Raw genomic sequence first — 26,982 nt, forward strand, 5'->3', positions numbered from 1 at the left:
AATGTAAAGGATGGCTGCCAAGCAGAGGATACAGGACACAAATAAAGCTGCTAGATGAGATGAAATATGAACTAATAACGATTTATTCCAAATGCCAGTGAGGTTACAATGTGAATCAACTTGGATAGACATTCAGGTGAAAAGAATTCTGTAGGCTTTCCCCTGAATGATTTTTATAGTCTCAATGGAGGTGAAGGGAAAGCAACACGGTTACACAGAGTTGTACACACAAGTTATGAAGTGCTCCCAAACAAATTATTCTAATTAATATATGCTTTTCAAGCCTCTTGTAAGTAGATGAGCACAAACAGCTGTAGTTCTTTTTATAGACACAAACTAATCTCTAGTACATGTTGCAGTTGAAAGATACAGACAAAAACATGCTGTGGATTGGTACAGCTTTTCTAGCCATGGAAGTATTCTTTTTATACCCCCTAAAAGTAGAAGGGAATGCAGTAGAGTGCTGGTTACATTTTTATTGATTTTACGGCTTTCTCTGATGTGGCATAAGGAAGAAGTGATTGACCTAGGACAAAATTGCTTGCTGGGTTCCCTCCATTATAGGGTAAAAAAAGAGAAAGAACAAGAAGGCCCGTGGGGAAGAACTGTTTCAATAGCTCTTTGTGCCTTGTGCTTTTCAACTCAGAAGGTATACGTCCCCACTGTGGACTGACTATACCTCATAGTTCTTGTGATGTAGACTGCTCTGGATTTCAAATTAATTTTGTGCATTTATTCTCAGGGCTAGAAGGAGCACGAGGGAAAAGCAGACACTCACTATTTCATAGAACTATTTTGCTTTCCTTTTGGGGGAGATAAGTACAGACTACTGGATTTAATCACTTTGGAACAAAAACCTCAGCTATTGGAATGCTGCTATTTAGAGAAGGAGAAAATTAAAATGCTGAAGAGGGGATGGTGTGGATTCCACACATCTCAGGAACAACTATTTTTGGAGAACTAACCCTTCTCCTGAGATTTACTTCAGAAAAATATATCTAAAGTTAAACCACTAGGAAGGATTAAAAGACAGATGTATTGACTTACCCATAGGACATTTCAGTACAAACATTGCTTTGAATACCTGAGCAGAGTAAAATCCAGGTGAAAGAAAGCTGCATAAAGAAGAAATAATAAAACAACAATGTGACTCAGATCAAGAAGTGAACCACTGGAAAGAGTTGTGGTGCTGAAAAGCTTACTCCTCTTGTTTTTGTCTTTGCAGTCCTCTTGCTTGTCTTGTGTCTTTGTAGGAGCATTTTAGGACAATATGGGAAGGTATTCTGGATTCAGCTGGTCGATAGTTGTTCCTGAGGTGTTGGCTAAGGTGACATTCTGGCTTGCACCGCTCCCTTAGCTGTTGAACTTGTTCTGCTTGTGGCTGTTGAACTTAGGGTACAGGAAACCAGAGCTGTATCGAGAAGGCAACTCTACTCCTTGGACATTGCTGTATGTTATTGTAATGCTGGGTATCTGGGCTGCAGATGGCCCATGCTGAGGCTCTTCTTTTCCTTGTCCAATACCATCCACACTTTCACCATTCTGAAGGATGCAGGGATTCAAAAGAAATGGAAAACACAAATGTCTACAAGGAGATCGGGTTGCATCATCTATGAATAAGTAGCATACACTTAGATCAGTACTTTGCTGATATCCACAACTAACTCAAAACTTAAGGGATGGAGGAATAAGTAGATACGAATATTTTTTAAATATTTCATTAATATCTTGCGAGGAAAAAAAAAATGTTGAACAAGTTAATGTGCTAAAACACAGGCTTTGCTTTTGCTACTTACATCTACTTTGATGAAAGACCAGGCCAATGACAGCACATTTAACTATGAACAAAAGTGTTGTGAATATGCTCAGACAGTCTATGAATTCAGTCAAGTAAGGGGTTTCCATATAAAGAGGGATTGTTTAGGTTCATTGAGGCAAGAGATGATGTAAAATGTAGTGGTGTAAAATGTAGTGGTAACAGTGTGCATAGTTTGAAGGAGGAAGCAAATTAAATAATGAAATGAAAACAGGAATTGAGGGAAAGAATAATTACCATTTTTTGACAATAGTAATGTTAGCTTGTCACTTCCACAGACCCTTTAATGAGGGTGTTAGGATGAGGCTAGCAATAGCTCCTAAGAATCACTGCTAACAACAAAGATACAATTTAAGATGTTTGTATTACATTGGGGTTCATGCTGCAAAGAAAAAACTGGCTTCTTTTCACCTGTCAACTCTTTTCTCTATTTCCCTGTCAATAATTAAGATGAGTTGACTCACTTGTGGCAGATGTCAAAAAATGTTATCAGTATGCCATAGCTTTGTTACTTGGAAGAAGAAATAAATGCTAGCAAAACATCTTACTGAATAGGTGATACGACGTTTCAAAAACCTACCTTGATTTCCTCCAAGTTCAATTTTTTAGATATTTGTTGTTACCCAAAAGAGAGAACACTAAATAGTTAACAGCATTGCTTTGTGCAGCAGCACTTGCCACAAGACTGTGGCTAAGAGGTACAGCCATGAGAATGGTTAGTTCAGCTTATTGTGTATGCTATTCATTTTAAAATGGCACATTAATGCTTCCATGCTCCACTAAGGAGATCACATACCTCATCAGGGGACCTACTGAATTCAAGAACTCCTTGAAGAAGTTTGACTTGAGGAGAACTCTGTAGGCTACCATGTGATCTCCTTCTGCTTAGTTTTAGAAATTACTACCTTTTGTGATCATGGTTTTTTTATATTCTTCTGGGAGTATCATGTAATTTTTGCATCTCAGAAAATAACATTTGTGCTCACAGATTTGGATTGTCATCAGTTTTTGTTCCCTCAGTTACTTAGACTCATGCCAAGTATTAAAATAATAATTCTTACAGTAGGTATGGCAGTGTATTCTGTGACATTCAGTTCCACCATGGGTATGTCATCAGCCTCTACAGCTGTCTGAAAAATGAACACAGATAATAAATAAATAAATAAATGACATGTAGGTATGTCACCCTTTTTTTACATACGTGAAATGCAAATTATAGCAAAAAGGAGGGAAAAAAAGAGACATCAAAAGACTGATTGAAAATAGGCTTGAAGAGAACTGATTGAACAAGGCTGAAGATAGCCTTGTTTTTCACCCCAATCCATATGTATTCATTTGATAGCAAATGGCAAGACAGCAGAAAGACTGACCATGTAATTTAGACAATGAAATAAAAGTATTTAATGTACACTTAAAAGCAGACACAAGGCAAGGTACCATTCAGATGCTAAGATCACTAAACCAGCATCATGGCTTGTGAAAAAGACAAGACAGCTGAATAATGAAGCAGGGTGGAAGCAAAAAGCTGATGACCTTTAATAGCCTCTAGACATTACTCATTGTGTTAACTCATAGGTTATCCCCATCTTCTTGGCAGGAACCTTCATAATTAATTATAGTAAAATGTGCAGATTTGTTAACCTACCAGTTGTCAGAGAATTTAGATATTACACAATCTATTACCTTCTCACAAATTCCTGAGTCATGGCTCTTCAGTTTAGATTTTGTTCTTAGGTCACTACTTTGAGTTGTCTCTCTAACCGTCTCATAGCAGGTCTGTCTCCTAGCAAGTCTGGAGAACACATTGGTAGTATCAGTTTCTGTGTCAATACAGCCCTAAAATGGATATAACAAAACCAATCACTCTAGGTTCTAAGGAGCTTCCATCCAGTTTGCTCTATGAGCATCAGTTTTAGCTAGAGAGAAGCTGAAGTTCTAAGACAGACAGATATTGTATAAAAGACATGTAAAACTTTATAAAATCACTGAATCACAGATTATATCTATTTGGAAGAGACCTCAAAGACCGTCCAGTACAACCCTTGACCCAGCATTGAAAGGTGAACACTAAATCCTTGTTTATAAGAGGTACAAACAAAACTGTCACATTTGTTGAGTCTAAAATAAGTCTTTTTTTTCTCCGTCCACAGGATGCATTGCAAAATTTCAGAGAGAACAGTGTTTCATTATTGTCTGTTGTTGACACTTTTTCAAGTATTTCCATTCTAGTACCCAATTACAAAGCAGAAGTGTCTGGAGGAATTAGGGACAGACTTTCCAAAGTGATTTGAGTGGAAACATAAATAGAAGGAAATGTCTGGTGTCTGCAGAATCAGTGCTTCAGAAACATTTTATTCCATGAATGAGTCCTGAATTTTTAAGCTTTTTTCCAATTAAAAAAAAAAAGCCCATCCTCATTCTATCAACCTTTTCACTATGATGATGAAGAATCACAGAATTCCATAGATCATAACAAAACAATGAAACATCTAATGGGATTGTGATGAGCAGTTCATGGCAAACCAGTCTACTTCCTGTTTGACAGTGTACCTTCTCTTAAAATAGAGGAACATTAACAGTGCAATGTTTTTTTTTTATTTTTTCATGCATAAAGGGTTTTTCATAAGCAGTTTGTGTGCTTTGAATGTAGCTTCCATCCGATGAGACTGTATAACTGCTTAAAAATACTTAAGGCAATTATTGATGCTTTCATTATTTGATATTTTCAATTACTGACACTTTGATACGTTTTCTTCAGAGAAGAAAATAAAAGAGGTGTAGAAAAACTTGAACTTAAATAGAACAGGAAGATGGGGTTGTTGAGCATGGAGAAGGCTAATAACTAACAGCAGTCTTCCAGTACCTGAAGGGGGCCTAGAATAAAGCTGGAGAACAACTGCTTACAGAGGCCCATAGTGATAGGATGAGGGGCAGTGGTTTGAAATGAAAGAGTAGATTTAGATTAGATGTTAGGAACGAGTTTTTTACCATGAGGGTGGTAGAACACTGTAACAGGTTGTCCAGGGAGGGAATTGAGGCCCCATCCCTGGAGATATTCAAGGTCAGGCTCAAAAAAGCTCTGAGCAACCTGATTTAGTGGAGGATGTCTCTGCTGACTGCAGTGGGATTGGACTAGATGACCTTTGGAGGTCCTTTCCAACCCAAACCATACTGTGATTCTATGAACAAGATCCAGACTTACTCAAGCCTTATAGAAAATTCCAGACTGAAACATCTCAATTGCTTGGAATTTTTTTTTTTTTGGCAATTTTTGTTTTCCATTCCATTGGTTTACCTCAAGTATTAAGAGTTACTTTCCTACCAGAAAGGACTGTTGAATTGTTTGCATGGTTCCCCTTCTCCAGCACTGATAGTAGTACAAGTAGTCTGGAGTGGGGTGGGGTTTTTGTTTGTTTGTTTGTTTGTTTTTAAGAATCAGGATTTACAGTCTGAGAGATGCAATATAAAAATGTTCCTTTTTTATTAGCCAGTTTTAAAGCCTTCCACCTAAATGGTGGCTACTAGCCAGAAGACTTCCATTTTGATTGGATCAAGTCAAAAGCATATAGAGTGCAAAGAAATTGAAATGTTACTGTTAAAACCAACTGTTAGGATTTACTTCTTGACTGGGTTAGATACATTTCTTTGACTATGAAAAAGAGTCACCAGGAATATTAAGGCTTTCTACATATTTGGAAATTTCATTTAAAAATTTGCAATGACCTAATGTGCTTGGTTTCTTGGTAATGTAATTTTGAGTTGCAAAAGAGAGCTTAGGCTGCCAAATACTTGCCCTGTTGTCAGCTGCTGTGAAAAACATTGTTTCACTTAGAAGGCAGCAGCAAGCTGTTGAGGTCTTTTATGAGAATGATTTCATAATGAATTTAGTGATTTGGCTAAATCTGATGATTCATATGCTTCCAAATACATCTCACTGGACTTACAGAAAGCATTATCTGTTTCATTATAACCTTGCTTTCACTACAGAACTATTTAGTTATGAACAGTTTTTTTCTTCTGTGTTTGTTTAAAATCCAAATCTGTGGTCAGACAAGTACATCCTAGAAGTAAGAGCAGACTTTCAAAGGTGCTGTAAGCTTCATTACTTTCCAAACTTCCTGTTGTTCCATCTTTCCACTCTTTTAGTGTCACCAACCATCTAGAATACAAATATCTGCATTCTGCTTTTACAGTTCAGATTTAGATTGGACATTAGGAAAAAAATCTTTACTGAGAGATCGGTGAAGTGTTGGAACAGGCTGCCCAAATGGGTGGTGGAGTCACCATCTCTGGAGATGTTCAAGAAGCACATAGATGTGGTTCTTCATGACATGGTTTAGTGGTCATCATAGTTGGGTTATGGTTGGACTCAGTGATCTTAAAGGTCTTTTCCAGCTTTAATGATTCTATGATTCTATGACTCTATTCTATGATTCAGCCTTTTGTCTTCTATTTCACTTTGTCCCTCTGCTTTCCCTAGAGCTATTGTAGTGAGCACCATAATGCATTTCATCTAAAGAATCTATTACTTTGAAGGACTTTCTATGACAATGAATTACTTTGCAATTAAAAATGGGTGTATGGGAAGTGTCTCCCTTACTGATTCAGTGTCAGAGAGAGAAGAGAGTCGCCTTTTTCCTTTCTGCAGCCCAGTTATCTCAGAAGACTGGCTGGTTATGGTGGCTCGTCTGGAGGAGGGATAACTGCCGAAAGACTGTGAGTCTTTGGGAGAAACTCGCAGCAGGGTTCCGAGGCAAGGAACATACATTGCAATGGCTGTTCTAATGAATGAGAGGCAAAACCAGTCAGATTTTTTATTAGCACAGAGATTCAGTCATCATAAACAATGCATTTATTCAGAGAGATGAATTAATGCTGCATAGACTGGAAGATTACTGGGTACAAATAGAATTTTCCAGATATCCAATATCTCACATACAATCACGCTGCAAGATCACTTGTTCACAGTGTACTGCAGAACTCAAATTTATTGCTTGGCAGCGATAAGGGCATTAAAATATAGCTCTTCAAACTGAAGGGAGCTATTAAAATGATGCTTTATCTGCTTTCAGCTTAATCAGGGCAAAAATAAAATTCTGTCCCTTTAAACTGAACCTTACGGAAGTACCACTTAATGAATTGTTTTAATCTTCCCCTAAGCAGCTCTTCTGGCATCCACTTACAGATCTGTTTGCTGGCTGTGTGTAGAGTTGTACAAAATGTGCAGTTATATATTACAATATTTCTTTCCTTATATGCAGCATAAGGAAACTCTTTTGCCCAGTTTCCCTCTTCCTTCAACCTTCCCCCACAAAGACGCTCATTCCCACCTCTTCTCTATCCAGTTCCTCATTAGATCTTTGCAAAGGTTGCAACCATAGCATATGGCTTTGCTGCCATCCATCAGATCTCACAGCCTGCATCTGAACTTGGTCTGGTAGTGACCCTAGATGTTGCAACTCAGAAGAAATTGTCTGAAACGTGAAAGCTTGAAGAAAGGAGGGGAGGACGCACAAAATAGGGAAGAGGTAGACTGACTGACTGAATAACATGCCTGGTTAATTTAACAAACTGCTTCATACTCCCATGAAGATAGTTAAAAATTTTATGGTGCTTTCCTCTGAGGTGGGTCTTTTTACCTTTTATCATATAATCTGGAAGTACAGATCAGTATCCCTAAACATTTCTTAACACCCATTTGCATAATAATTTGTTCCAAGTACAAATTCCACTGATATTTATATGGTATTGAGATGTTTTCTTCAGGAGGGCAAGGCTTTCTTACAAAGGTAAAATGTGCAGGTGAAGCAGAGTTCAGATAGTAGTCCTAAAAGTGATAAAGTTACTGTCTGAATTTCTTTACTATATTAAACATAGATTATAAGAGCAAACTTACCTGTATTTGGGGTGAATGATGGCATAAATGACAGGGTTATGGATGACAGAAGCTTTGGCAATCACAGCTGGTATGGAGTTCACAAAGGGTGTTAGGATGTGGGAATACCTAGAGTAATGCAAATGCATTGTATATTTAGTATACAGCTCTGTGTAGTCTGTGCACCTATACCCTGACAAGACTATGCTTTATACAATGCTCCAGAGAGAGTAAAAAGGGGAGTTCTGTACCTAAAGAGAGACAAAAAAAATTACATCCTTTTTCTATAAAGATCAACACTGTCCTAACTGCGTTTCTGAGAAACACAATTTTCCTGGGGCTTGTCTTGCAGCACTGCACTACTATGACTCAGGAGGGTGGCATTTCCTATGTTGTTTACCCTGGGGCCAAAGTCAGCGTTCAATAAATGAACGTGGATTCATCGGAGTATCTATCTGTTCCAATGTCAGCAGGTGTACTTGCTGAGTAATACGTCACTAAAGAGGTATGAAGAATGAGACATCATAGGGAGAGAGAACTTTCTGAACTAAACAGTAAAAGGAATTATGATGGTTTTTTAAATATCATATGTTACTCTCCTGTTACTGTGACCATACATACATGCAGATGGTGTCACTCCAAAGGATAAAAGAATTATGATTGCTGTCTGCCATGCTAATATCAACCAGTTAATTTTTGAAGATAGCTTGAACCCATAAGGTCTTGATCAGAAGAAAGTCAATGGAACAGCTCAGACCAAAATAACATTTCGTAGGCTGTTCCTAATAGGCAAATTGTCTGTAGACCTGCAGAGAGGTTACGAAGACCTCTTTTTGTGTTTCTATGTGAAATGGCCCAGCAAGTAAGTCTTTCCTTCCAAGGATAACATCCTTTCTTTATTCCTTTCTTTTCATTTTCCTGAGAAGACAGCCTAATAAGTCTCATAATTCAGTGAGCCTTGTATTCCTATAATGATATGGGAAAAACCAGAAGGTCTCTCACATGAAAACTGGAGGAGGCATAACTGCTGAAAGACCACATGAGTCTTTAGAAGAAATTTGCAGCAGGTATCCATAGCAAGGAACATAAGTTGCAATGGCTGTTCTAATGGATCAGCCACATGTTTTTTTCTGAGGAGAGGATTGTATAAGTAGGTGAAGCTCATCTTCCTGGTGAAGAAATTTTTCATCACACTACAGGAATATTTATGTTCTGTGATGACAAAGTAGTTTGCCAGTGGTAATACAGGAGTCATTCTGACAGCCATTTGAATGTTGAGATACCTTTTCATCTCTAATTTGAGGCTTTTCTCTGGTATTTTCTACATACACAATTCTTAACAGGTTTTCTCCTAATTGTACTTTTTAAAACATTGCTTTTAGGTGTAATTCTTCACAGATTCTGGAGAACGCACAACAATATGACTTTACTGGAACAGAGTTTTTGACCTTCAGATGAGAGGAATAGCCCTTTGATAGGGCTGGTGTAGAGTTGAGCTAACAGATACAAAACAGTGACAAAGGCTTTTGTTTAAGCTAACCATTCCTAAAAAGTTGAAGCTGTAGAACAACATTATTAGTGAGCATGACTGTGTGCTAGCTCAGAATTTACCATCTGAAATATTTTCTAAAGAATTTAAGGTTCTTCCTTCATTTTCTGTAGGTTGTTGCTCTGTTAGATTAATTGCTTTCAGTCTATATAGCACAGAGTGCCTGCCGTATGTGTCATGAAGTGATTTTATCTAAGTTCACTGTAATAGAAGTCCACATAAGGCCTCTAGGCTTAGTCTATTAATCTACACAAAATCTCAGAAGGATTGCCTAGAAGATATAGTTCAGAAATGGAAAAAAGCTGAATGAAGCTGTGTTGCTCACCAGGTGTCTTCGTTAGCAAAATTTGTTAGTGTAAAACATGGGCTACAAGTTCAGCAGTCACTTGATCATGTTAAGCTAGATGCTGGTTGTGTGGGACAGCCTGACAGTTCTACATAGCTTATTAGCTTAAAGCATCTCCTGTTTCTGAGGTATCTTAGAGCAAACAGTGTTGCAGGGTAGCCATGCTGTATTTCTTTGTCTTCTTGCTCTTTCTTTGTCTCTAGCTGATCACATACTGTCAGTAGTGGGTGCCTAAGTCCCTTGGTGACAGGAAATGGGACACATGCTAAGAACTTGTGTTTCAGAATGAGGAACATGTTTTACTTTATGATGAAAATGTTTGCTGCTGGTTGGAATTTCTCCTCTGGATAAAAGGGAAAGAATCCTCTTCTCTTGGCATTTTTTTCTTCTTCAGTGTAAGATTTATAAGTGCTATGTTTAGAAAGCTGCCTTCCTAGGCTATGTTTTAGAAGTCCTGCAATGGCTTCTTAGGTGTGTAACAAAAATCACCCCTGCCTCCCAAAAGGCTGCATCATATGTGAATTTATCCTGTATGCCATATTTAGGAAAACCTTTTTTCTGACTGGAAAAATACAAACAGAAATGGTTTATACCACCTTAGGAGTCTTCTACTTGAGGAATTGCAGCTGGCAAGACTTTCTAAAGCAGGTAGTCACACCCATTTAATAAAGGCTAAACTGAAGCATGGCAAAATTTGCATGTTAAAATGAGAGAAATATCTGCAGAGAGCCAAGGCATCTATACTCAAGACCTGTTAGTTCTACTGGGATTGTATCAACTGCAGTCTGGTGTCAAGCTACTGTACTAGATACCGTACTAATAATGTCATGCTTTTGTTGAAATTACTGTATAAAATGCTGAAAATTAAATAGATTAAGAACACACTTAGATTATTTATATTTATGACCTTGTTATCCAGCATCAGAAAGCTACCCAATGCAAGTATGTACTAAATCTGAACTTGCTTATTCATTTAAGGAATTTCAGCAGTTTGATGTAACACAAAAAACTGAATAATTTTTTTAAGTAAAAGAACTAAAGAAAGAAAACAACAAATTAATCAACCCATGGATGCATTGTTTGGGGCTTCTTATTTAGCATTTTGGTGCTGAATAAATTTCAGATAGTTCAAATACCCTAGCACAGAAAATCTGCAGTTGGAAATCATTGGCACAGTAATGTTATGTTGCCAGTAACATCCTCCCTGATTTATTTTTCTTTTTTTCTTTATGCTTTTAATTTTTTTTTTAAAGTCAAACTAAGAAAAAATCACAGTCAGCATCTACCTCATTTGTAAAATATCACCCCTAAATATGTAGATGTTTTGGATGCACTTCAGGCATTAAACTTGACAAGTAGCTTGGACCTTTGTCTGCCTTTCATAATTTCAAACCTTTTGTTGTCACTGAATATTCCTTTGCCGATAGAGTCATAATTACCCAGCAAAAGCTACCAGAGCAATAACAGAGTATGGTGACCACGAAATGACATAAAGCAAGATGACAATCAGTGCAATTTTGGCCATCTTCCACTCATTTTTCATCCTCTGGTACTGTTTCTGGGACTCTTTATTTCCATGCTTGCATCCAAATGTCTGAATAGACCTAGGGGAAATAAACATACAACAGCAAAAAAGGAGGTTGGGAATTGAGCAAATAGCTTCATAAAATGGATCAACAATTACTCTTATGCTAGTTTATGCTAAAAGTCACACACTTTTAATGTGTGTTAATATATGTATGTGGCCAGTCCTTCACTGCTCAATGCCCTTTTGCTTCACTGCAGCAAAATTCACATGCATTTCATGTTCTGTTATAGAATAATTTCCACATAAATCAGGATTTAAGCCAGCAGAACAATGCTATATTAAATATAGTTATAGAAGGCTTTGCTACCTTACTCTGTGCTTCTGTGCTATGTGATTGGTATGCTTATATCTACAGGACAGGTATCTACAGATTACAAATGTAGTGATGCACATTTGCCTTCATTTTTACAATAGTTTTTGTTTCAGTGACCTGTGATTAAATGCTTTACCTCTTTTTCACACTTTGTCAAAGATGGAATTTGTAGTTCAAGTCCATCTATTTTTCTGTTGAATAGCTGTTGTTAGGGGTCTCTGATGTCCGTCGTATTTCTTTTGGTTGGCTAATTTCTGTAGTCCTTTCTGATCCTTCAAATTTCTATTGCTGCTATTTATACCCTTTTCCACATCATTAGACAATATGCTGAATACCTCTGGTTTAATTTCAGGAATGGTCCTTCTGAAGATCATGCTTCTTACGGTATTGATTATTGACAAAATTCTTGTTTGGTTTCCTGTCTTAGTTGTGCATATAAAATTAAAAATGAAAAACTTACCAATTTGCTTCTGTTAATCTTTGTTCTAAGAAAACAAGCAGTCACTTAAAGGGAAGGATTAAAAACTTGAGACTGTTGGCTGCTTACCTGTTTGCCTTCTTGATAGCCTCAAATATAAAGACATAGCTGTATATGATAGCAATCAAAGGAATGAAAAACACAAAGCAGAAAAGCAGCATTGTGTAGGCACGGACTGATGGTGTAAAAGTCATGTAGTCCCAGGAACAGGAGGTCAGGAGACCCTCTGGAACATATGCACCTGAAAAGATAGACAGGAGAAGGCTTAAGTCATGAAGTGATTCTTATTCTGAGTGCAGAAGTTAGAAAAAGTTACTTAGAATAGCGTGGGATTTAGTCGTATTCTTTTAAGGGGGAAAAAGAGTTTAAAAGGATAGCTGATTCTTTGTGTTTCTCTCTTCATTGTCTTTTAATCTGTTGCCATATTTTATTGATGTTTAGAAGTTTAAGATTTCAGATCAGAACACCGAATAATTTGTTTTGGTTCTTAATTATTGTTTAAAGCTCAACACAGGCAAAGAGCAATTCTCCAAATACTTTATCAGACTCCTATTGTTTTTAAATATCTCCATTTCCTGTCAAATTTCTGTCTTTCCAAGGACTGAAATGAAACGGATTATTATAGATACCACTTTTTAAAGTTTATGCAGATAATAGAAATTTGTTGTGCTAAGGAGAAAGATTTATTGTGCAGACCAAATAAATTTGTCATAATACAAAGTTGAATACATACATACATAATATAATCTCCTTGAAGGAACTGTGTCAAACTGTTAAGAAATTGTCAAGAGCAGTGTCTTTTTACCTTTGCATTTTAATTTTCCCTGTCTACAGTGGTATTTTCTGTTAAACCCTTTAAAATACTGCACTACAAGTGCCTGGATGCATCTAATTACCATATGAGAATTAGTACTGTGGTGCTATGAGAATCTAATTACAAGATAACAGCACCCTTCAAAGCAATTATTCCACCATGTCCAATTAAGAATCCAAGACTATGTTATCATTTTGTTGTTCTAACAGCTCCTCATTCAACTAAAGGCTGTTTCTCCCAGTATTACAGTTTGCCTGCTTAAATATGCTTCATATTTATTGGGGACCAGAATCACAATAACAAGACCATAAGAAAAATCTGTTGAAATTCTACTCAGTAACAGAGTTGGTTGCAGCAGTGTTTGGGAAAATGAAACATTGTAATGTTCTCAGCTCAGCTGAGCTGACACATTTTCTTCTGGAATTAGGGAGAACAATAATGGGCTGGGGTTCTGAATGATGAGTTCATTCTAATTTACTGACTGAAACTGGTGACTCATAGGAAACAAAGTCCTCAAATCAGAAAGAATAACAGAAACACTTTTTCTTTTGTTACAAATCACAAGGATCAAGATACTTTCTGTGTGCTTCAATTTGCACAATAACAAAAGTAAATTAGTTATTTCTACATGCCAACCTTATCAGAAGCCTTAGTGAAGATACCAGTGACTGAACGTTGATCAACATCTACTACAATTTTCCCATCTAGAACACAGCCAAGACTTACTGAAGATGTACTTGCACAAAATACTCAAACTATTTTACATGAATAGTGAAATTTAGATTAACACTACTGTCTGATGCAACACCTTTGGTGAGGAAAAAAAACATAAGAAAAACTACAAATACATTCATTTCACTTTAAGATTGTTGAATTAGGGTCAATGGAAGTAGGTATGGGGTATTAGCCAGGAGCATCCTTTATACATTTTGGCCTTGATTTTAATCCACTCTTCTTTATTCAGTAAGTAATGACTGAAAGAAAAATGTGATTTTGTCATATAATATACTGTAAACACACTGGATTTATTTCTTTTGGTTAGAGATATTCAGTTTCAATATATATTTTATCATTTTTCTTCATATTTATTTATTCAAGCCTAATATGCAAGCCATTAATTCAGTCCTCTTCTGTACCTGTAACCAGTCTTTAATCCAATGCTATGAAGAAAAACCCCTTTTATTCCTTTTCACTTACTCCATCCAAAGAAGGGCGGGAGGCTCCAAGCCAAGGAGTACAGCCAGACTCCTACCAGGATTATTAGGGCCTTCTTCTTAGATGTCACTCCAACAGAAGCCAGAGGTTTTGTGATGACAAAATATCTGTCCAAGGCAATCACCATCAAAGTGATCATAGATGTAATGCCAAAAAGAGCTCCGCAGAAGGCATACAGCTCACAGCCTTTCAATGAAGATGACAGAAGTAGCAGTGAAATTAATCTACCTGTGCTAATTAATTTCTGGGAGAGTTCAAGTCTGTGCTTCTTATGAACTAATATCTTCTGGAATTTGTAAAGCAATGGAAGTCCAATTCTCCTGCAGTTGTAGTGCTATTTCAAAGCTGCTGTCTGTCTTGCTAATTACATTATCCATGGAGATAAACTTCAAAGATTTCATTTGCTTGAATTGCTGAAACGGTGATATTTAACATATTTCCACTCATTGATTTCTGATGTTTCTAGTGGGATCATTTCAGCCATCCATTAATACCTCATTTAACTCCAGTTTAACAGCAGCTCCTGTAGAAACAGCTGTTTCGCTTAACAGTGGGTTATAGCTAACTTTGATACAGAACCATTTGTATCGCAAGGTCAGCATAACTGAAGTAAATATGCAGACTATGACTATATTAATGAGTAATTTTAATTATTCAAACAATCTAATGATTAAAAGGTTATATTTTTATTTTAACATGTATGCTATGGACCTCTTTATGGAACTGAAAAAAGAGTGCTCTTGGTCGTCAGAGATCAAAAAAGCAGCATTACTTCTCTGACCTTCCTCTTGTCAATACTTGCTCAAGAGGCCAAGACTAGTCTTCCTCTTACTCTTATAGGTGTATAGGAAGAATGAAAGCACCTTTATTCCCCATTTTCTTACTGCATAGGAAGTGTTCAGCAAATTTTTCTGTTGTGAAAACTCACTTTTTCCAGGCTTTGGTGTCTCACTTTGCCAGGTCCAAGTCCAAGAGAAAGTTATTGAGAAGGGTTTCTAATCTGGCGTGTTGAAAAGTGGTGCTTCTTTGTCATAGGACTCTGACAGTAACCAAGTTAGGAGATAACTGGGGAAGATGCTGGCAAGAAGACTAATCCTGCCCCTTACGCTTTTCATAGAATCATTCAGGTTGGAAAAGACCCTTGAGATCATCAGGTCCAACCCTACTCTACCAAGGTCACGACTAAACCATATCACTAAGCACCACATCTAAATGACCTTTAAACACATCCAGGGTTGGTGACTTAACCACTTTGCTGGGCAGCCTGTTTCAACACTCAACCACTTGGTGAAAACATTTTTCTTAATGTCTAGCCTAAACCTACCCTGGTGCAGCTTCAAGCCATTCCCTCTTGTTCTATCACTAATTACCTATGAGAAGAGACCAGCACCTGCCTCTCTATATTGTCCTTTCAGGTAGTTGTAGAGGATGATATGGTCTCCCCTCAGCCTCCTCTTTCTCAAACTAAACAGTCCCAGTTCCTTCAGCCACTCTTCATCAGACTCATTCTCTAGGGCCTTTGCTAGCCTAGTTTTTCTTTTTGCACCCACTCCAGGCCCTCAATGTCTTTCTTGTACTGAGGTGCCCAAAACTGAACACAGTACTCGAGTTGTGGCCTCACCAGTGCTGAGTACAGGGCGACAATCACTTCCCTACTCCTGCTGGTCACTATTGCTGATATAGGCCAGGATGCTATTTGTTTTCTTTGCCACCTGGGCACACTGCTGGCTCATATTCAGCTGCTTGTCAGCACCCTTTCTGCTGCACGACTTTCCACCCACACTTCCCCAAGTCTGTAGTGCTGCATGGGGATGTTGAGGCTCAAGTGCAGGACCCAGCACTTGACCTTATTGAAGCACATCCCATTGACCTTGGCCCATTGATCCAATCTCTGTAAGTCTCTCTGTAGAGCCTCCCTACCCTCAAGCAGATCAAAACCCCTACCTAACTTGGTGTCATCCTTGGGTCTGGCCATCCAGCCAGTGTTTTATCCAGCAGAGCATGTGCTCAGTCAAGCCATGTATGCAATTTTCCTCTCTGTGATGGAAATGTATATATTGCACAGAGATGTTTGTGTCAACATTGAAACAATATTGAAAAATGTTCTCCACCTCAAGTGTACCTGAGGATAAGGAAATAGAAGATTAACTGCACATACTTAGTAATATCTTAGAAAGAATATATACAAACCTTTGTCACCAAAAATCCAGCGTTTGTGGAGGCTGTTGGTGAAAAAAACTGGAGACTGCGTAATGGACATCAGGAAGTCACTAACAGCTAGATTGATGATGAATATGTTTGCTGGAGTCTGAAGGCTCCTACTCCTACAGAGATCAGAAGGAATGTTGCTAAACACTGCTATACTGTTGTTTAGATGTTACTCTTTGCTGTGAGCCTTGGCAGCTTCAGAAATACCAAGGCACACTACACAGCAAGCTAGAGCAGAGTGCTTCTCATTTCCCTCATAACATAAGCAAGGCTTAGTTTTACACCCTTATATACCTGTGCACTTTAGAGGATTGTTTTGATGTGGATAAACCATACTGCTCTTTAAATATGCTGATGCAGTGCAATGCATGTCCATGGTTAACAGGAAATTGAAGTAGATGCACTCTATGGATTTCTGGATCTGGATTGTGTTAAGCAGGGGGAGGGGATCACATTTTCCACTGATTATAAGATCAACAGTCACTTCCAAATACAGGGATTAAACAAACTCACTATATACCAGATGAAGCATTTTGCTTGACATTAATTCTTCTCTAAGACATTACACTGGCCCAGACACTGACTTTAAAGAAAGCAATAGCCAGTCTTCAGTGTATCATGCTTCTGTTTATGTTTCTCATAGTATTATAGTGCCATTCTTTAAAGGGCACACATAAAAGCTCAGTTGAGAGCTTCTCAGTTTGGGGCTCAGTGTAACTTTTTAGCTCCTTTCTCAAATTTTCACTCTTAGACACTATTGAAAAATAACAGACTAGAAGATGGGTTCTTTGCACTGGTCCAGAATCAATCACTAGGAATACTATCCTCTCTCTGTCAACTTAGGAGCAAGGAGATATTAGTAGATGCTTCTGTGATGCTTGCATTTGTTCAGTAGTTCGCAAATTTACAGGACATGTTTCTCTTTCAGGCAAGTGGCTTTCTTACAGTTTGCCATTACTTGAGACTGCTTTGTAGGCATCTGGTGTGTTTTCTGAACTTCTGATGCTTGTTACTTTGCTGTAAGTATCCCTTTCTGTCTTCACAACATCTTCAAGTGAAGACAAGCTGTGTCCTCCAGTGGAACTGCAACTGTCATGACCTGATTTCCTGTATAGGACCAGCCGAAGAACTAAGCTAGCTCGTATCTGGTCTGCATGCCAACACCTTTTCAGTTGTTAAGGCCATGTGATTGACACTTCAGTATTGGTATCTACCCTGAATGCACATACTGAAACTTATCATTTAATGCACCATATAAATACAGACTTGAGACCCAGACTGTGTATGCCCACACTCTAACGATTTAACTTAACACAGCCAAATTATCATATAATTATTATTATTTTGGTTTATTATATTAGTCCCTAAAGACTCATCGTGAAGTAGAAGCTCACTAGCCTGGGCATCACACCAGTGCTCCACCCCAGTGTGACAAAACAGAAGCAGCATCGTGAAAATACCACATTGTTGTCAGAGATCCAATTTCCTTCAGAAAGTTGGAATGTGGCTTTAGTTAAAAGGAATTAAGCCAAGCATCAGAAAATGTGAAAACAAGAGACATGGCCAGTAAGGAACAGAGTGGGGAAAAGAAACTGAGTAGTAAGCAGCAGGAGGAAGGAAACCTCTAAAACAGAGAAGATACGTGGAAAACACAGGTGCAAAACATCCCATCAGTCCAGTGCAGACAGTTCAGCCAGCAGAAAAAACTTCACTGGAAGGTTTCTGCTTTGGCTGCTCTTCTATTACCTGGTTTGTTTGGGTAATTGCAAATTTGCTCACAGTTTTGCTATGGCTATGGTTAATGGGAGAAAGTCAGAGGGAAACGGCAGGTTGCCACTTTTTCCTATAGAGATGTCTCGATGCATTCTATTATGTTTGCATAGTAGTCTGATAGCATGCCTACACTGCATTTGCAGGGCACAAAGTACTGTTAAAGTTCATAAAACTGAGTATTTAAAGAAACACCTAACAGAAAAGTACCTGCAGAAAGCATAGATGGTCAGGAAATTACCCAGAGCTCCTGTGATCCCCACTATAAGAACGACTACTCCAATTGTATAATGGGCATGGTCTGGGACATCCACTGTAGGAAAGGCTCTGGAAACATCTTGCACTGTCATCTTCTGTGGAGTAAACAAGAGGTCATAGGTATGTTGTGAGACTTTTCTGAATAAGTAAGTCTGTCATATTCTTCTCTAGAAGAGAATACATGAAGACAGCAAGCAAAAAAAGTCAGAATAAGCTCATTGCTTTCAAATTGCATTTTCTTGATCATCTTCAGGAGATGCCATCAGCAGTGTAAAGGTTAAAGGGTGGTTTGCTGTTGATTTAGAATTTTGGAAAAAATAAACCAATCTATTATCTCCCAAGAGAAAGATAAGGATGTAGAGGAGAAAAAGACAGGAAAGGACCCTTTTTATTGCACCTGATACCAAGTCATGCAGTATTTAAACATCACTGTCTAGACTTCTCTAACTAAATAGAAATGATCTTACATGGATGAACAAGCATGTATTCCTTTAGTAGCATGGCTATTTCATTTCTCTCATTGAATAACCCTAAACGGTGAGACTTGGTCACCAAAAGGCTGGCAGGATTTAACAAGTAAGAATGAGAAAAACTAAACCATAAATACTTTATAGCATTTGCCTGGTTCCCGTACCAGTTCTGGTTTTGCCTTGTAGTTTGCTCTCTGTAAAGTATGTGATAAAGCATTTGATGAAATAGTTTGTCTTAACTAATGACTCGTAGCAAAATTCAGTAGCCAGGTCTAAGTACTACATCATTTAAAATAATAATTTCCAAACATTTTTTAGTTAAGTATCAGGAGCCACAAACACATTATAGCCTAAGTGACTCCAGATTTGTCATGAAGCAAACAGTAAGGCTGCACCCAAAAAGCAGGATGACCTGATAGAAACTGAAAAGTACAGTTGTCTAAGTGTGTCGGTGTGAGCTGAAATTCCCCCCCCACCAACAATAACCAGGCTAGCCCAGTCTGGAAGCAAATGAAAAGCTGTATTTACAAGCAGAGTCTAAAATCTACCATGAAATGCAATGAATATGTACAAATATACAAAAATTCACAACATTCATAAATATATACAATCAACAGAAAAAGCACAACCGATCTCCCTTTGCTTCCCCCCAAGGGGACCCTCCCAAAGGGGGACTCCCTCTCCCAGGAGCTTCCCCCCCCCGACCCCCCTGGACAGAGAAGCAGAGTTTAGTTAGAGCAGAAAGTTGTTAACTTAGCTGCCAAGGTCAGTAGTGTTATCTTCAGCCAGAAGAGAAGAAGAAACAGCAGCCAGACAGCCCAGCAACTGCCCCCACTGCCGAACACAGAATGTGCCGAATGCCTGCTTTGTTTTGGGTAATAGTTCTTAAACATTTCTATCTATCCAATGGAAGTGTTTAGAACAATCGTTATTTTGCTTTCTTACACCCAATAGTGACTTATTTACATTCTTTCACTTTCTCTGTTCTGAACTTTGCAAGGAAAAATTAAAATGACAGTTTCAAACCATCACACTAAGCCATCACTGTTATGCTGCCTTTTGATATTAGGTCAGGCAAGGAGACCTAAACACTCATCTCTGTGCAACTGCCCCTGTTCTAAAAGTGTCTTGGCAGCAGCTCCACAAAGCCCTGTTCTCATTCATTTGCATGGAGAGATCCTGTCTCTTCTTCATAGCCAGGCTTTTCTCATCAAGGATGGCACCTCACTCTGGAATGGCATGCCATGAGCACTGTCCATAGCTGAAGCCTGCAAGCTGCAGCCCTGACATTCCTCAGCTACTGAGTTACAAGAATCACAGCAGGGCTGAAAAAAGCCCAGGAAATATTTTTAATCATCTGTATCCTGCCTACTATGAATCTTGTCAAGTTGGCTGTGGCCTAGGATCCAGGATAAGGGAATTGCCTGTACCAAGGTCTGTGCCTATGCCAAGCCCAAATACAGCTGTGAGGCTGGATATGTTCTTTCCAATCACAAGTACCGGCACAGAGGTAGATACCAAGTTCTCCCTTTTATGTTATGGTTGTGTTAGTAGCTGGCATTCACCATTAGAGTGCAGTTCAGAAATGCCACTGACAACAAGCACCCTAGTTATCAAAGGAAATGTGTATTTTCAGACAATAGAGGCAGACATTACTTGTGAATATATGAGTGAGATTGGGCTGAAGCTATTAGAGACAGTGTATATTTAGAACCTATGTGCCAGTAGCAATAGGTGAACCCCAGAAGTGTCCAAAATTCTGGAAGAGATTGTCTTTGCTTGTGTGCTGAAGATCTGCCTGCAGCAATCCTCAACAACTAGAGTGTGCTTCCTGGGTTTCTACATTAGCAGCAATGAAATGCTGGACAAATTCTCTGATCTTAGAGAGAGAATGTAGCTCTGACTGTTACTGTAATTGGAGCAAAATGTTAAGCTTAATATACTAACTGAATGACAATATCCTGACATTTGTTGTTCAAGTTCCTGCAGCAAAGTGTACATTGGTGTCACATAATCAATAGGCATCTTGCCTAGGTAGAAAGTGCTGTGCTTAACATACTGCCAGCAAAGTAACAAAAAATTTCCCATACTAATGGCAAGTGGAGAGGGAAATTCTGAGACAGAACTGTTTTAAATAAGTGAGACTGCGTTTTCTTTGGTTTGAGGTCATGGGGTTTTTTTTAATCCTTAGCCTTGTGACTAGAACATTTTTTAACTGTAGTTCTACAGAGAGTTAATGATTATTATTAATTCAATGGAGATTTTTGATGTTTTTCCCTTTGGCTATCCATTTAATCAGAACTGGATCAAGGTAACAAAAATAAAGCAACTAAAGGAGCTTGTATTGGCTAAAAAGAACAGATTAAAATGGCTTTAATTTGAATTAAATCTGTGGAGTACAAAGAACAAGAAAAAATTTGAAATATAAATACACAGAGAAATCACAAGAGAGGAAAGGTTATTAAAGGACAGGAGCAGACTTTAGAATTACTTATTCAGGAATTAAATTCAGACTCAATAAAAATGTCAAGTGTGGAAAAAATAAAGGAATAATATTTATACTGGAGCAGTGATAGGACATAAATAATAATATATGGACAAAAAAAGTCTGGGACAAAGAGGAATAAATTGACATTTTACTGTGGACTTCCTTTAGGTCTGGGAGTTTTGCCATAGAGTCCAATTCTGGCCATTTTCTGAGAGGAAAAAAGTTAATTATTTTTAAAAGTCATGTCACTGTTTTTATTGGAAATACAAATCTGAGTTAAGACACAAGGCATTTGATCAGACTTAAGAACTTCAAATTCATCACTAAGTTGCACATATGCAGCTTCCTTAATGGAATATGAAGACATGTGCCAGAATCAAGTTCCACTCTGAATCTTCTACAGGAATTGTACATCCAAAGAAAAGACAGGGATAAAAAGACAGTGCTTGAGGAAATCAGGTCAGCAGGATAATCAAGTAATCAGACAATTCCCAAAGCTTTTCTCTATTCAGTTTCTCTAGCAGATTAGCTTTGTTTAGTCTCTGTCTTCCATTGTCACTCCACAGTATGAGTACTTGGTTGGCAGCTGAGAATAAAAATCCCATTGTTGCAATCCCCACTGTGGCAATGGTCCTTTGAGAATATTCTGAACTACTATTTCAATTGCATTGATAATACACAGAATTGTTGTCTCACGTGTTTTTCTGTTGACCTTTTTTTCTGTAAATATCTTGTAATGGAAATAAGAAAAATGAACATGCAAACCCAATATCTGATTATTTTAAGTGATAGAGGAAGACAGTTTATTTGATGTAACAAGATTATAAACTTCACCAAATGCAGAAAAAAAAAAAAAAGGAAGCTAAGAGGTTGGACATTTTTCAGTGGATTTCAGTGGACTAAGCTTTCCATGGTCAAGTAAAAGATGCTTGCACCTGAGACTCTGGACCACTGGGTGCCAGTATGCCCACAGACCAGCTGTGCTGTAGGTGGCTTAGATGGGAATTAATTTTGTAGAAAACAATTCATTGGGAAGCATTAACTTCCCTACAGTCAGTCAATATAAATATTGCACATTTCTCAAGCAGGCGAACAAAATGGTCATGGAAGCTGTGGAGGACATCAAGGTAGTAACTGTAATGTAACAAAATTTCTTCACAGTAAATACTGAAGGCCAGTTGGATAACATATCACTAGCCAAGGGCAGCATTTTAGTCAACCTTAAAAGCAGGTTTTAGAATATTGTTTGGGTGTATGTGAAAACTGGCCTTTTGCTAGAATTGTAAAAGAATTTCTGTTTGTAATCTGACAGGCATGTCATTTGGAATTTGTTATTTATTTACACTCTCATTTTGCAGAATCAGATGGATAATTGTGGAGTGGTATGGAGCTTGGGAAGTGCCACACTGATTTAGACCATCATTCCTAACTAAACACCAGCCTGTCTTCAGCTGTGACTGAGGGCTTCACAGTGGCGTGAAACATGCATAATGAACAGTGATGTGGAAATTTCATTCTCAGTATAGAGTCTGAGCAGTTGGTTTGTACCCTAAAAAAGAGTTACTATTATCCCTTTGAAAGGATCATCTTGGTGGAGGACATTTTTATCCTCCATATATGTGCATAATCCATTTCTAAATCCTTCTCTGTCATTTGTCTCAATAGTCAGTGGCAAGACATTACAAAGTTGCTCTACATTAGTGCATTTCCTTCCAGCAGGTTTAAGTGCATCCTTGTGGAGACACTAGAATAGAAGCAGCTAGGTTTAATGCAGTCTGCCTTCATAAAGTGCTCATTGTTCTCTCTAAAGGAATGCTTGCCTACTGCTTGTAACAAAACAGCAAAACCAGAACAGACTGTTTTCACTTATCATTCAGTAAACTTGACTGAGACTTATGAACTTAAGATGTTTTTTGGGACTTTGAAGAAAAGGAAACGATAGTTAAAAATATCAAAATCCTTCCTATTCTGGCTTTGTCTGTGGAGACTGCAGCACAACACAGAGCCTTGTTACTCTATATTTATGTCTTGCTCCCGCAGTTGGTTACAAGGGAGGCAGAATTCTTCCTGGAAGGCCAGTTTTAGGAGGCAGCCTCCTTCTTCAGGAAAAGAGCAGTGCACAGTCTCTTCTGCTAAGGATTGATGCAAGCAGTCAAGGGGTTAAAAAAAAAAAAAAAAAAAGAACCAGATACAGAACATCAGTGTAGGGCAGGACTTGTACTTCACCATGAAGTTTTTAAAGACCACGCAAGTCACTGATCTGAAAAGAGTTAAAAGAATAAAGGAATTCCTTTGCAGTTCAGGACAAAATCATTATTCTTAAGTGATTTGCCCAAGTTAGAAGGTCTCTCTCTAGATAAGATACAAAACCTAGGAATATTTGATGCCTGCATCTATTCTGTTTCGGGAGTCTGTTTATTATACATCTTTTCCTAAATAGGTTTTCTAACTAGTTATTTCATAACTGACCAAAAAAAAAAAAAATCCCCAAACCAACCCAACCAGCTCACCTCTGAATAACTACTAGTAGAAGAAATAACATGCCCATAGTATGAGAAAAGTATTTGTGTATAAGTCAAAAAAGTACAACATGCACAAAATAGAGTTCAACTATTATTGGAGAACTCTTTTTCAGAGTAAGAAAAAAATCATATCACTTAATTACGTGGAGATGTTGATTACTGAAGTCCTCCTAAAGCCAACAGTGATTATGGTAGGAGCAAGGCCATGCATGTAAATATTTGTGCTGAATACAAATCATGTAGCCCACTCCTCACATTCTCCCAATGGCAAGAGTATAAAGCAATGTTTAGTTCATAGTTATAGGGAAAGAAAATAGCCTCATTAGGTCATCTGTGGATTTGCATATATTTCATCACTGGTTCTGACTGATTGATTGATTGATTGATTTGTGTGACATTGTTTCAAAAGCCAGGAAGAGAAAAGACTAGGACAAGGACATTTCAGCTGCTTCTGCCTGGCCATCAGTTGGATTATATCTCATTCAGTGTAAAACCAGACAGGGAGAGGGAAATAGGGACTGCTAGATTGTTGCTTATATGAATTCATCTGGCTTCAACCTGTGGTATTTGGGTTTGCAGATGAATATTTTAATGGAATAAAGCCCAAAATATTGCAAGTTTTGGCTTTCCCACATGTATCAGGTCTCTTTGTTCTTAATTTTCCTACAAATAACAGGTAACAAAGCCTCTCATTTGCACAGCATGACTTGTATAACCCATGGTAATGTTCGGCCTTTTACATTGCAAAAAATCATATAGTTTAGAAAAATTCTCAGAACAGAAATACAGCAATTTTATAGGGTTTCTAGGTGCAATGCTTGTATTGCCTACCCACAAGAGGCCTCAAACAACTATTAGCACTTATTTTTCTTCACAGTTCCTTGCTCTGATTTCTGAGCTAACCTCTGTAGGCACTTGCTCTGTGATGACAGGCAGCACAAAGAGAAGTGTAATCCCACCTCAATTATGGTTTCAGCAGGGTGACACCAACTGCTAAGCTCTCTTTCCAGTAGACAGCAGGGGTTTCCATAGATGATGTTTCTCCTGTTGAGCAATTTGGATAGCAGATTTTGTACATACACTGTCTTCTGGATTTAATCACAACCACACAGCAGTGCATATTGCATTCACTCCTGAAACTCTCTTAAACTAATCTTTGTGTCAAATTAAAATGCAAAAGTTGGAAAATACAGTTACTTGACCTAGGAAGAGAAAATGGGCGACTAATTACCTCTTTCAGCTGAGCTAGGAAAAAAAAAATTAATTTTCCAGTTTCTCAGAATCCTTTTCCGTACTCTTCTCCCTCCCTGCTATGTTCTGCTATTCTCTTTTGTATGTTACCCTCCTAATTTAGTTTGTAAGCACCTTGGCTCAGGACAGTTCTCTGTTATTTTTCTGTAGTACACTGCATGCATGCAGGTTTTATTAAGAAATAAATCAGTAGACTGTAATTTTACTATGCAAATAATATTTACTGGTCCTTCCTTATGAATTAGGAACAAACTGAAGCACCCAATCCAACATCCCATAAAAAGCCATAAAATCCTTTGGAGCGTTTGGAACTTGCACCCAATTTTTCAGTATCCTCTGTGTTATGTGGGCAGTACAGAATACCTAGTATGAACATGTCAAGTTTTTAGGTTTAATTTCAGATTTCAAAAACTTTTAAAAATTAGCTTGGGTAATTTTCTTTTTTAATTCTTGACTTTTAAACAGACTTTTGAGCAGGCAAAAATTGTAGTCTGAATAGTACACTGAGATGCACAACTAGTAAGAGGGCTTCTGAACTCCTTTGTGTTGGGCTTGTGGAGTGGGATGGAGAATATGTTCAGTAAGTGTAAAGAAATTCCATCCTGAAATGTCACCACAACAGATTCTCACCTTTACACTTATAAGGAAATTTTTGTTCTGCTTAGTATTTAACAACCGAGAAAGAGCTTTGATAGAACTTACCTGGGAAAATCTTCTGAACAACTCTCTTGGGTTACTCCAAATAACAACTTTAACATGTACATAAGCATTCCAATGCACTTACAGACTATTAAAGAAATGATGGAGATTTCCATCTTGAATAAGAACATGAGAGCACTGTGTTAGAACCACTAACCAGCTGTTCAATACACAAGAACATGATGTTTTTCTAATTTGCCACATATTTGGTGTACTTTGCCATTACACATTCCTCCCTGTCTTCTGCCCACATAACAGATGAAAATGTCTGCTTCTGCAGTCCCTTCTGCAGTAAGTAAAGAGTTAAAGGAAAAAAAGATTTTAAAGTTTTCATTATATTGTTCATTACAGCATTAAATGTGTACACACACCTTAAACATCCATTTACAGTTCTATAAATGCCAGTTTTGACAACAGAACTACTTGCTACAACTTTTAGTAACAGAAAACACTTACTGTTGGGGCTCTAAGAGGCAGGTCAATCAGAGCGTAGGCACTTGCTTCTGAGTCATTCCATGCATTGAAGGGGTCCTTAGAGGACCAAGAGATCCCCCTCTGAATGGACTGATTATTCAAGTGAACAGAATCTAAGCAAAAACAAAGGGGAAAAAAAGCTGTCTTCTGAATTTAAGGCAGCCAATTTACCTTTGCTTGTGTGTAAAGTAGATTGTTTCTCCTGAGTAAGGTAAGACCCAGTGAAGAGTTTCTCACTAGAGCTTCAGATTGTTTCACTCCATCTTCAGCTTAGCAAAGGGCAGCAGCAGCTTTCATTTAAATAGAGGAGACAGGCAGGCTCTGCACATGCCCAGTTTGAAGCTTATTCCATCCAGATTCCAGCTTCACTTTAATGACAGTATAAAACTGATGCTCACTTAGAAATGCTGTTACCTTTTTTTGCCTTTGACAGGTTTATTTCTGAATGTTAATGCTATATCCACGTTATCTCTGTAAGAAGACAAGTTAAAAAGTTGACTTCACTATCTCTCTGAAATAATAGACCTTACAAATCATTTTCGCTGTATTAGTAAATTAGTTTTTTGTAGTCTGCTTTTAAAGAAGATGTATATGTACAGTTCTGCTGAAATGTTCTGAACTCAAGTAGATTCTGATATTTAACAATGTGCTTATGTGCACTTCTGTCTTGTAGAATTTAGGTCATGGTTATTTGTTGGTCTAGTTCTAAAAATAAACAAAAGATAAGGATAAAACCCACTGACATCATCCTTTTCTGCTCTTCAGTAAAAAAACAACAACCACAACAAAAGGACGCAAATCCTTAGGCAGAGAAGAGCAAATAACCATTTGTTTCAAGAGTTCTCTGC

The 26,982-nt window shown here is 37.8% G+C and overlaps 1 protein-coding gene across 1 annotated transcript; it reads right to left on the reverse strand.

Annotated features, from left to right (window-relative positions):
- Nucleotides 1–1,353: 1,353 nt before the first annotated feature.
- Nucleotides 1,354–26,671, reverse strand: OPN4 (opsin 4). Its single transcript, XM_054382708.1, has 13 exons — nt 26,665–26,671; nt 26,117–26,247; nt 18,183–18,325; nt 16,185–16,318; nt 13,977–14,180; nt 12,035–12,206; nt 11,026–11,190; nt 7,713–7,820; nt 6,417–6,597; nt 3,500–3,652; nt 2,874–2,946; nt 2,397–2,431; nt 1,354–1,542 (listed from the first exon to the last, which is right to left on the reverse strand). The coding sequence occupies exons 1-13, from the start codon at nt 26,669–26,671 to the stop codon at nt 1,354–1,356; spliced, it is 1,695 nt and encodes a 564-aa protein (XP_054238683.1).
- Nucleotides 26,672–26,982: the final 311 nt, after the last annotated feature.

The sequence above is a fragment of the Indicator indicator genome, chromosome 7 (genome assembly GCF_027791375.1).
Source record: "Indicator indicator isolate 239-I01 chromosome 7, UM_Iind_1.1, whole genome shotgun sequence".
Lineage (NCBI taxonomy): Eukaryota > Metazoa > Chordata > Aves > Piciformes > Indicatoridae > Indicator > Indicator indicator.

Coding starts and splice junctions, on each gene's coding strand:
- OPN4 (XM_054382708.1), bottom strand. Junction 16,319..18,182: donor ACCATCTATGCTTTCTGCAG/GTACTTTTCTGT, acceptor TGATCTCTGTAG/GAGTAGGAGCCTTCAGACTC. Junction 14,181..16,184: donor CTGGATTTTTGGTGACAAAG/GTTTGTATATAT, acceptor CTTCATTGAAAG/GCTGTGAGCTGTATGCCTTC.